General features: G+C 41.6%; 1 protein-coding gene across 3 annotated transcripts; it reads left to right on the forward strand.

Moving 5' to 3' along the window:
* Positions 1 to 7,413: 7,413 nt before the first annotated feature.
* Positions 7,414 to 11,266, forward strand: LOC124659653 (probable protein phosphatase 2C 38). Of its 3 annotated transcripts, XR_006989661.1 has the most exons (6): positions 7,414 to 7,881; positions 7,981 to 8,421; positions 8,716 to 9,083; positions 9,316 to 9,552; positions 10,401 to 10,861; positions 10,987 to 11,266. XR_006989661.1 is itself a non-coding variant. In XM_047197485.1 (5 exons), exons 2-5 carry the CDS (start codon positions 8,094 to 8,096, stop codon positions 10,632 to 10,634), a joined length of 1,167 nt encoding a protein of 388 aa, XP_047053441.1. In that variant the 5' UTR covers positions 7,414 to 7,881; positions 7,981 to 8,093; the 3' UTR covers positions 10,635 to 11,266. The 3 variants fall into 3 exon arrangements, 2 of the variants coding, with proteins under 2 accessions (XP_047053441.1, XP_047053442.1); XM_047197485.1 differs by having other exon boundaries at positions 10,401 to 11,266; XM_047197486.1 differs by having other exon boundaries at positions 7,414 to 8,421; positions 10,401 to 11,266.
* The last annotated feature ends 985 nt before the right edge of the window (positions 11,267 to 12,251 follow it).

Raw genomic sequence — 12,251 nt, forward strand, 5'->3', positions numbered from 1 at the left:
AATTGTTATCCAATTGTCTTCCTTCGTGGAGTTAATTGGTCCTGTTATTGATATGTTTCTAAATGTTTTTTAACTGATTCGCTATGCACGGCAGGAGACAGTGAACTTGTGTTGACTCCCAGGCTCTGGAAACTGTGAACTGTAGTAAGGTCCCTTTTCTCACGACCCTGTCATTTGTTATGGTTCTGATGAATTATGAAGTGGTTAATTCGATTCATGTATATGATATTTTATCCTTCAATAATTGGTCTTGTACTTGCTCATGTATAAGATACTCAGGTGAAGTTCTATTTTGTAGATACCAGGTACACCGCACAAGGGGAGTTTGAGATAGACTCTTGCAGTTACTACATGTAGATATGATCATGAGAAAACTTTGTTATGTCAAATATTTGAGATTTCTTATTGAAATGGTATGTTGAACAGTAAAAACAAATTTTAGATGTGAATTGAGATTTCTAATGTATGCACTGGAATATTATTAAGGTCATGCCTTAGAGTGACAAGATGCGCCAATAGACAAGGTGGATTAAAACTTTCAACTTGATGTTGAAGATAATGTTAATGTTCATGTAGGCACAAGGTAATTTTTTTTCCTAACCATGAAACCACTTAGAATGGTTCATCATTTGTTTGCGTCATTGTGTTTCGATCTCTGGTGAATCTAAGATACCCTCAAAATCCACGTCTGTTTTTTCAAATGTCTCCATCATCGATATATCCTACAAATCTTGCAAAATTAGCTAATTCATTTATGTATTATGTGGACATTATTAGTGGCCAATTTTTAAGCATACTATTGTCAGTTCACAGGCATGCTTGTACAATAACCTGACACTTCATTGAAGAACATTTGGTTGTCTCATGTATCAACGCCAACATGGTAGAGAATGTGCCATGCTTCACGAAACCAGCAAAAAGTTTTCCTTTGTTTATACTAACCATTACTTTAAGATAATATATATGGATCTCCTTGCATTTGGTTTATTGAACTCGGTATATAAGCTAAATGGTGCATTAATTTTAGTGATAGTTTGTTTGCTTGATACATGCTTTGTCTGTTTTCTCAGAGAAAGTACACATCCTAAGTGGTAGGTACAACTGTAAGTTTTTAAGAAAAGCGTGCTAACAAAATGCTGGCCCTCTATTGCAATATAGAGGTATGGATTTAGATACTCGTTGTCCTGTGTGTTCTAGAATGGATGAGTGTGTGGTGGTCATGTTTTCTGAAATGTAAGAAGGTGTATTTATGACTATGGATGACAACTCAATTAGCTATATCAGATTGCAGCTTACATTATGCCTAGATGCTTTGAACTTATGTGAATAAATCCTAAAACTTTTGCCTTAGAGTAATCTTATTGCTCTAGCTTTGGTGGCATGCGAGGAACAAGGTGAAAATAGAGAAGTAATTAGAAGTCATGAACACATTTGAAGATGAAACTGAAGTCCAGCGAATCAATCTGCGAGGGCCCAAAGACGGCCTTCACAATCAGGCGACATCCTAAAGGTCAACATTCAACACAAATGGTGCATTTAAAGAGGCATCTCGTCCAGGTGGATGTGGTTTTACCATCCGCAATGAACATTGCTTCCTGATTGTAGCTGGAGCAGGCAAACCTGGTGCGAGGTCCGATGCTCTCCATGCTGAAGGACAAACCATGTTATAGGAAATGTTCATATCTTCTCATGTAGGCTATCAAATTATTGTGTTTTAAGCTGATTCTGTTGTGTTGTATTGAAGTAGAATGCCACTAATGAAGACTATGTTATGTCCTTGCTAGGAGCCATCTTTAGAGAAACTAATTTTTATTTGTGTCTTGGTTTAGAAGAAGCTTCACATGGTGTAATTATGGAAGCTGACCATTATGAAACTTGGCTTGGCCAGTTTCCAGATATTGTAGAAGGCATTGTAGTTGCCGCCTCGTCCACCCGTTATCTTAATGGAATGTTGCAATGTTATTTAAAAAAATTGTTTACACCAATACGATAACTGCATGGAATTTCTTATTGTTTAAAAAGAGTTCGTCAATCTTTAGGACTTGTGATGTCAAAGTTTTCTGTCCATCAAGGTAAAGCTTCATAGATGAAGCCACACTGATATAAATCTAAACGAAGCTCCGCTAAACTGGTAGTAAAAGTTTCGCTGGTGACGAGCCCCTGGATCAAAGGTAGCTTGCATGGTGAACCCGAGAAATAATCTCAGTGTCATTGTGGCGACATGTTCAGAACATTTGAAAAGTTCCTTTGGCGGCTTCACTAGCGTGGCATATAAATTTTTCATTTAAGTTATGCTAACATATATAAGTACAAACAAAAATCTAATTATGTGCCTCATCCCCAAAGTGAGGTATACCATGCAAATAGAGCCGAATATATTATCTATACTGTTATATTGAAGTTATCGTTGGTCACTCAATGTGTTGGATGATCTTCATTGGAAGCATCTATTTTATTCAATTTGGTCCCACGGTCACCACTTTCTCCGATCTAATTACTTTGCAACTCGCCCCTACTTTCCTTTGTGAGCGCCGTTTCAATCAATCACGTCATCAATACACATGAATCAAGGGATTATGACTCTGCCTTCGATCTATCCTTATTAAATCAGATTACTTACAGAAATCTCCCTAATTATCATCAATTCTTGCCTAAAAAGTTATTCCTTAACGTGAATTACATATATGCTCCCCATTTTAAAAGAAGGCCAGGAGAAGATGTCAAAGAGTGATCCATTGTCGGCAATCTTTATGGAAGATGATGAGGTTCTCATGATATTTTAGGGAAGGTTACGAATCAAATAACTTTCCAAGAGTAGCATTATCATGAAGGCAATATGGATCCCAAAATGCAAGTTGTGACTTTAGTAACAATTAAGCGACATTGAGCACGACATGAGCTTAGATTGGCACTGGATGCATGACAGGAAAGGGAAATTATGAGTTCATTGCTTCCATCTCTGAATGGCAAACATGTACCTGCGTCCCACAGTAGGTGCTGCATTTCTGTTTGTTTTGTTGTTGCACAATAGTATGTATCTAGCTTCCAAACACTATTATTTGTGGTAACTAAGAAAAGTAATCACGGAATTTACCTTTCCAAATATTCTCTGTGTGAAACACCATTATCTCTCTGCATCTAAGGAAACTAATCACAATTATCTCTGTGAATGGTTTAGTAAATTACTGAGTAAGTACCTAAGGAAACTAATCACATAATTTTGGGGGACCGATTGTGGATATTTTGGAAACTAACATGGAATTGTTTGTGAAATTAGCAGACACAAACCTTCTTCACAGAAACAATAGATGGAGCCGTTGCAGCAAGCTCGAGGCCTCAAACCTCTTCGTCGCCTCAAAAATCCTTGGAGTTTGAGTATCTTCCATGCCGTGGAATCCGAGGTAGTGCATGATCGTGGAAGGGAGGCCGTGGCGGTGGGTGATGGTGGAAGGAAGGTTGGAGCGGAGCATGATGGTGGAAGGGTGACCTGGGTGGTGCCGGTTGTGGGTGCGACCAGTGGAGGAGCGCCAACGTCGATGTAGAAATAGGTGCAAGCACTAGGGAGGTGCACCGGCGTCGATGCGGAACAGGTTAGTATTTGACGACCTAACGATGGAGGATAGGCAAAGTTGTGGCATCGGATGCCTTCTCTGAGAAGTGGCGGCATATGGTCCCCCGACGCAAAAAAACACAACGATTTGAATCGAACCTGTTTTGAAACGTTTGGAATTGGGGAGGGTTTTTGTAAAAATAAACTGTATAGGCACAACATGTTATTTTGGGATATGGGAAGTATTGTTTTACTTGATGTTTACAAGTTGAAGAAGAATTCTTTTGTATGCTTGGTCAAGTACATGAAAATGAAGAACAAAAAAAATATGCCTAACATTGTATGAAAATATGTAATTACCATCGATAATAGATATTTGTGAATGGAGTAGATATTTGTGAATATAAAAAATTCAAGTGTATATTTCATATTTAAACTATACTAATTATACAAGTTTTCAAAATATATTTTAAACGAGGTAGAAACTTGTGCGTTTAAAAAATATATTGTGCCTTTTTATACACGTTTAATTTTTGCAATTATTGTTTTGATATGCTGTGAGAAAAAAATAACCGTAGCAACGCATGGGCATTCAACTAGTGATAATTAATATAGGAGTAGTAATTTTTTCCTTCGTTAGGATTGCCCATACCCAATTCTGGCAAGCTGACCTCCCCTCTTCTCCTTTTCACCCATCATTGCCCTGCCGCCGTTTATGCCCGTGTGGCATGGATGAGCAAGGAAATTTCTTACCGCACCAACGCATATATACGGGAACCTCGCCCATTATCCTAACCGTGAGAAAGACAATGGACGCATGTTAAAATGGCGATTTAAATTTGAAACCATTACGCAAAATGCCACAGTTAAATGTGTTATCAAAAGCTCAAAACCAAAGTGATATACAGATCCAAGAACGGAGCCGCTCTAGTACCATTTAACGAATGGAAGCAAGATAATCCCTCAATTTATTTTTAATTAACTCTAATTTAATACAAAAATATATTAAATCAGAGTCAATTAAAAGGGAATAGAGGAAAATCTTGTTAGAAGATGTTTGACCGGGAACGCCTCCTGGACGTAACTAACTGTTACCTGTCATATGGGTGCTCTATTTTCTCTAGGCAACATCATTCATCTCGCATGATGCGACCATCTTTTTGGAATATTGACCGGATTTAGCGGTGTACTTTTTATGGTTCCACTGAACCTTAACGAGACACGTATTTTCCATGGAAAATTTCATAAAAGGAGCACAGAGAGGAGCAACAGCTTATCATGCGTGAGTTTGTTCACGATGGAGATGTGTCCTAGTGACCAAGAGTTGACCGCGACCAATTGGTTGGTACTTGTGAAGTTGGTGTATAAACTAATTTCTAGCAATCTTATTTAGATACTTTTGGTAATTCATCCAACGCTCAGTCAAATATTTGAGCCTTCCCGAACCGGTACTAGAAAGAGAGAGGGTCGTGGAAGCGCCACTAAAACCCATCTAGGGTTTTGTTCCCCTCGCCATTGATACCCTCGGTCCGTCCGCCTCCGGTGCCCTTGCGGCCTTGGAGATGTGGCGGACCATGACCCCTCGTCGAGGAGGGTTTCCATTATTTGTTTAGGTTATTTTTGGTGTCTTCTTTAGGATTTTAGGATGGTGAATCAGCGGCTACATCAAGAAGCCAGAATAAGGTCCTCTCCAGCCTATGCTCGTTTCGTTGGTGTGTCTATCTTCAGCGGAGGGCGCGTGAAGTCATGCACCCGGCGTATCTCTTTGGATCAGATCGGTTTTCGTGTTCGTTGGTGGGGTTTCAGGCCAGTCTCTTCCGATCGATGATTGGTATCGTTCGTTTCTCACGCATCCTTATCGACGGCCGCAGTAGCATCAACATCCTCTACCGCGAGACCATGATGACTGGGGATCAATGAGTCGAAGATACAGTCCAGCCGAACCGAATTGTGCTGGGATCTACGACCAGGGGACATGAAGGGTCAGTCGGCGGGCCCCGCCAGGGGCCAGGAAAAATCCAAAATAGTTGGCTTTCCCTTCATCCCGTTATCAGTTCCCATGTAGTTTGGGGTCGTATATATAAGGCCTTCCAGGAGCCCCTTCGCGAGAGGAGGGGGTCGGATCGATTCATTTCACCAGACACCCCATCGACATGAGTAGGGGTGTTACCTCCACACGAGGGCATGAACCTGGGTACATCTTTGTGTCGCTCGTGCCCAATCCCGCATAAAGGTTCCACTGTAGTCTAGATAGGCCTCACCTCTCTACTTTAGCCATCCCATGGCATCTATCGTGACGATGCCATGATATGGGCGGCAACACCGACGCGACTGCTATTGCTACCACCGCCGCTGTTGCAGCTGCAACCAACATTGCACCGTTACCCGATACTATCTTTCATGTTTCAATTTTTGCTAGAATTTCTAACTCTGGTATTCATGGTAGATGTGATCGGTTTATCTTGTATAGATGGATTTTTTTCATTTAGTCCGCTAGTCTGCATGATTAGTTTACTTGTTGATTTTGCAGTCATGATTTATTTAAATTAAATTATATACTAATTTGCTTATATATTGAGCAGTTTAGTTGTAGTGAACCATGCGGGGTACAATTTTTGAAGGAAAAATTTATTAAAGGAATACACAGAGGAGCAGACTTATGACGCATTTTCCGTTCATGATAGATACGGTGGCCTACTAGGAAAATTGATATACGTGCCAATTTACAAAAATCTTAGTTAGATACTATTGGTAATTCATCTAACTCCCAGACAAACTTTTACCCTAAAAGTCAAGTTAGCTTCACTGCTGCGAAAGTTAAAGAGGGCAACACGTACACATAAGCGGAGATACAACGTTGTTCACAAAGCTACAAATAGCCACACACCCACACGAGGAAATCACACCACTTCCTATACAATATTTACCTCTCTAGTCTCTATGTAGGAAAAGAAAATTAAGTTGACGGTGAGTCGGTGACTATGTGATACCTAAGACGTGTGGCCAAGTTGTTACACTTTTTTTATGTTTTTTGTTTTACTAAACGGCATAGCTCTACCCGATGAACAAAGTACTAAAAGATAGTAACATTAGTCATTTCTTCGTCATGCCGTGTAAGATTCTTGTTAACAAGGATAAGAGAGAACGCCAAGTCGACATTGTTTAGCTTTACCTACGAGAGTAAATACAATACTATTGGATAGCTATATATCTCTTTCATTGTATCGGCCTACTCTATTTTTAATGCTATTACGACGTGTAATATGGATTGCACTGTTTTTTTTTGTTTTCGGTTGCCTACGACAAACCTCCCAGCACCCGCTCTCTCCTCTTTATTGCCGTCAATCCCTCGATGACGATGCACTTTCCACCTTGATAATCTTCTTCACCCCGGGGGTTGAAATAAAGAGCATATGCAACCGCCCGGATAAAATCACCCTTCTAACACCCCCTTTCCATGAGATCTAGTGATACACATCGGCTCTTGCCAACATCGCCGTGGACACAATGGCAGGTTCATCAGACACATATAAGATGGGAGAAGAAGAATTAATTTCTCATAGAAAAATCAACAATAAGAAAAATAAAAAACAATTCGACGAGTGATGACACAATCGTTAAGCAAAATAAAATACCGCACGACTAGATTCCACCGTTAAATATGTGATGTCGAAACCAAGGTGAGAGATACAGATCCAAGGACATACCACCGTCCTTGAAGAAACCAGCTGGTGTAGTAGTATTTAACAAATGGAAGAAGATGCTTCTTAGAAGGAGAATACATACTAGATAATTCTGCCGCGAAGAGAAAAAATAAAATAGAAGGTAAATCAAGTGCTAGGGGGGACAAAGACCAAACAAAGGCACCATCTTGTGTCTCGCTCTCTTTCCTGTGGGCAGCTAAAATAACCAGCTTCCTCTCTTCCTTTTCGTCAGCTATTCTATCCACACACAGATTCCAAATCGAAATTAGCAGAGAAGAAGAAGAAGAAGAGGAGAAAGAAAGGTCGTCACATGGTCTACCTTTTCTTGCCCAAATCCCACGCCGCGCTCAGCTCATACCCGGAACCATCCTCCCCTTCTTCCTCTTCCTCCTCAGCCTCCTTTCTTGAAGAAGAAGCAGCAGCAGCTTCCCGATCCAACTCAGTTTGATCTCCAGCTCTGTCGGGCCGCTGGATTCCCGATCGATTCGCCGATTTCCCGCGGTCTCTTCCGCCCAGTCTTTCTAATTTCTTCTCCGCACCCAATCTCACGCCGCCGGATTGATTGCTTTGAACAAGCGTGGAGGATTGATTCTCATGCGGCGGAACCACCGGAGCTGGAGCTTCCAGGTTTCTTGCTGAGCTGATTAGTATTATTATTTTGTGGATTCTTAGGTCCTAGCTAGGTTCAACCCTGTCCTGAGCATCAAGCTGGGATTTTTCCCCCAGGTTTCTTGTTGCTCGGGTCAAACCAAAGCTGTTCCTGCTGGATCTAGGCCGGCTTTCGATTCCCGCCACCGTCCGATCCGCGTGCTCTCAGCGAATCGCCGCAGCTGGTGAAGATGGTGGGGCAAACCATGATGCGCATCGTGCGGCCCTGCTTCAAGCCCTCTCTGTCCGACGCGCAGGTCGTGGGCGGGGGCGCCGGGGTTGGGACCAGGGACGGCCTGCTCTGGTACAAGGACACCGGGAAGCACGCCTGCGGTGACTTCTCCATGGCCGTCGTGCAGGCCAACAATCTGCTCGAGGACGGGAGCCAGGTCGAGGCTGGCCCCTTCGTTATCGATGGCGCGCAGGGGCCGTGTGGGACGTTCGTCGGCGTCTATGATGGCCATGGCGGGCCGGAGACTGCGCGGTTCATCACCGATAATTTGTTTAACCATCTGAAGAGTAAGTGTGCATCTTCATGCTTGAAGTCATAGAAAGATCCTTATCGATTATTTAGTTACATGATGAAATGGACTAGCTTACCTCATCCTAGATGTTGGTTCCGTGATACTGTATTTCGTTCTAGATGAATTAGACTAATCATAGAAATATCCTGTTCATTCTGTACTTGCATGATAAAACTTGACTATTTCAGAATGTGCTGCCTCAGCCTAGATGATGTTCACTGAACTTTTTAATGAATCTGACTGTTAATTAGTCTGTACACACAGCTGATTAATTATTGCTTCACCGCAGAGTTCGCGACGGAACAACAGACCGTTTCAGCTGATGTCATACGCAAAACTTATGCCGCCACTGAAGAGGGGTTTCTGAACCTTGTGAGGAAGCAATGGCTCATTAAACCGCAGATCGCCTCGGTTGGTTCGTGCTGCTTGGTTGGCGTCATCAACGAAGGAGTTCTCTACATAGCAAATGCTGGAGATTCTCGTGCTGTTCTTGGGAGAATTGAAAGGGGCGGCAGAGATATCAAGGCCGTTCAGCTGTCTTCGGAGCATAATGCGAGCTTTGAGGCTGTAAGGGATGAGCTAAGACAGTTACACCCAGATGATCCACGGATTGTGGTCCTAAAGCACAATGTTTGGCGTGTGAAAGGCATTATTCAGGTATGTTTCATTGTGCTGAATTCTGTAAAATAGACCATTTGTACAAAGTTTCATGATTGCTTGATTATTGGCTGAATTCTGTGAGGAAGTACTTGATGTAAATTTGGGTCAGAAGACTACTTAATGCTTGATTATTTGCTTCTAAGGGGCACACCATTTGTACAAATTTCCACGATTGCTGATAGTATGTTGGCATAAGTACTCATGCTCTAGCCTTTTGCTTTGTGTTCAGATTTCCAGATCAATTGGCGATGCCTACTTGAAAAGTTCAGAGTTCAACCGCGAACCTCTTTTGGCACGGTTCCGTATTCCAGGACCCTTTCATAAACAAATTCTTTGTCCAGAGCCATCCATACTAGAGCATAGACTGTGCGCAGAAGATCAGTTTGTTATATTTGCCTCTGATGGACTATGGGAGCACTTGAGCAACCAGGAAGCTGTGGATATAGTGTACTCTTCACCTCGGAATGTAAGATGACATTCCACACTTTCTCTTATACTATTATTCTTTTGCAATGTACTGAAATATACTTCCTATTTCAGGCTTGCGTTATATTGTTGAAATTTAGCCAAAATTAGATGACACCAGTCATTTTGTCAAAACGTGTAGAATTTACTTGTAAGAACCATTACGAGCAACTCTCCTGCATTCCACAGCCTTTGATTGTTCTGATAGCACACAATATTGTATTGCCTTGGTATTGCTGTGACATAGATTATGTCCAACGGAACTAATCTGCCATGGATGTATAATTTATTTACACAGAAGCAGTCCTTGAGTCATTGTTTCAAATCAGGTTAGCTGCACAATGCGTTTGCGTCAGTTCACTGTTTGTTTAATTAATTCATTTTCTTATGTGAGTCAATTCATCATCACATATTTTGGTTTTTGTTGTCACTGTGGTAGAATCAAGTACATTAATAAACCATGGCATTTTTTGTCCCCTGGTTCTTTTAGCCTCAGTTTTCTATCTAGACCCTGCTTTGTGGGGGATATACCAATGCAAAGGGTGCATCATTTTGACGGTTTGAGCATAGCTTGTCTTCTTCGTATATCCCACAATTTTTTTAATGAAATTACATGAATGTCTGCCAAGTGCAAGCACACTGCTTGCAAATCACATTGCATTATAATAAAAAACCGAACAAATTTACCTTGCATTTTAAAAGGATGAAGGTACCTTTCATACTTAGTTTGATCATCATAGGTGATGCTCTCTTTGCAAATTTACTTTCCTTTCGTCTAGTTGTTGGATGCTCCTGAAGTTCACTTGTCAAGTGCTGCTGGTTGCTAAACATTATGAAAAATCTTTGCAGGGTATTGCAAGAAGGCTAATAAAAGCAGCTCTCCGAGAGGCAGCGAAGAAAAGGGAAATGCGGTACTCAGACTTGAAGAAGATTGACCGTGGGGTCAGGAGACACTTCCATGATGATATTACTGTTGTAGTACTATTCATGGACCCTGCACTCATTGGCAAGAGGTTATATGGTGGCCCGTTGCTTTCACTAAGGGGTGGTGGTGGTACCCCGACGCTTGCACAGAAATGCTGACCATCATTGACGCTTTCTGGAAATATCCTTCATATCTTGGCTGGTGCTCTCTACATCACATGCAGATGTACACCCGAGCTACATGCAGTAGCATATTTATTTTGACCTCTAATATGTACAGCTAGAGGCGTTCTTGCCATTACATGAGCTCGAGACCACGGCACGTCATCGGTGTGATGACCCCTGCCCTGTCTGTTCGGAGAAACCTGGCAGCTGCATAACTGCAGGTATCAGCGTTTCTTTTTGCGGGTGGATGAACTCGGGCAGTATTTACAGAAACATGGGATTATTCGAGCCTTGCGGGATTAGTTGCTGTTCTTGCATCTCATAATCCATTTCTTTCGTTTTGCAGTGTCTCCATGTCCGAATTTCAGGTCCCCAGTGTATAAAATATTTGACAGAGTTCGGTTGCATTAGCGATGGACTTTGTAAGGAATATATGTCCATTTTGCCAAGCTGGCATGGAAAAAAAATGTACTCCCCTGTTCCATATTATAAGACGTTTTGGCAAACCAAAATGTCTTATATTATGAAACAGAGGGAGCACTTCATCCCGTTGAATCTAAGGTGTGTAGAAAGCACATGGTTTAATGGTTATAATATAGAAAGAATCATCATGTGTGAGAAGAGAATTCCAGTTTCGAGAGGAAATTAAAGTGCGACTTGTTTTACGGTGTTGAGTTGGATTTTGTTTGTTTATCCTTGTATCGGTCGCTTTGGGTTCGCAGTCTGACTTAGTGATGATTCAAGTATACTAAAGGTTCCCCGCTTTGGGATCATCTATTAGTGTGGTGGTTTATTTGGCAGTTTCCTGTGTGTTGTTAAAACCAATGGAAAAATAAAACACTAGTGAATTGATGTTGTGATGACCCAGGCAGAAAATATTTTTCTCGAGGAAAAACATGGGTTGTTTCTTGTAGCTGTTGTGCTGTGACCACAGCTGGGATGAAACCCATGGATTGATCCTACCTAGAATCCTGTAGTGTTCTTTTTCTCTCACTAATACAATATGCAGTCACTTCCGTTCTTTTTCTCTCACTAATACAATATGCAGTCACTTCCTTCCCGAGATAAAAGAACAACAAGCAGTCTTCGTAGCTAAAAATGTGCAGATATGATAAGACAACTAAACAAAAATAAGTGTTCAAGAGAATCATAAACAAAATGTTTCCTTGTTATCTAGTAAGAAGCAAAACTTCATTATATTTTTATAATGGGAAGTGAAGCCTTAAAAGCGGGTGCCTATACATGCTCAAACAGATCCTAAGCATGATCTTCTCCATCGCTGACCGCGGGTATTTGTTACTCCGTCGGCCGATGTATGCACACTCCACCTGGCACGCTGGCTTCTCATGAAAGTATATGTCCTTCAGATTGACTGCTACGTCCATGACCGCTCTTGCATAACCCACAAACTTATCATCTGATTGAAACCCAAAGATCCTGAGGACAGATAGATTATTGTGCTTGAAATCCGATGCTTCCCATTTCGCATCCACGTCCTTCCTCTCCTCGCTATACCCAAGGTTCCTCCTCTTTTCCTTGTCCCATATCCCTAAGCAGTCGCAAACCCTTACGCATAGCTCCTCAAGGGAAGGCGCACCTTGCAGAAGGAAC

The sequence above is a fragment of the Lolium rigidum genome, chromosome 6 (assembly GCF_022539505.1).
Source record: "Lolium rigidum isolate FL_2022 chromosome 6, APGP_CSIRO_Lrig_0.1, whole genome shotgun sequence".
NCBI classification, from domain to species: domain Eukaryota; kingdom Viridiplantae; phylum Streptophyta; class Magnoliopsida; order Poales; family Poaceae; genus Lolium; species Lolium rigidum.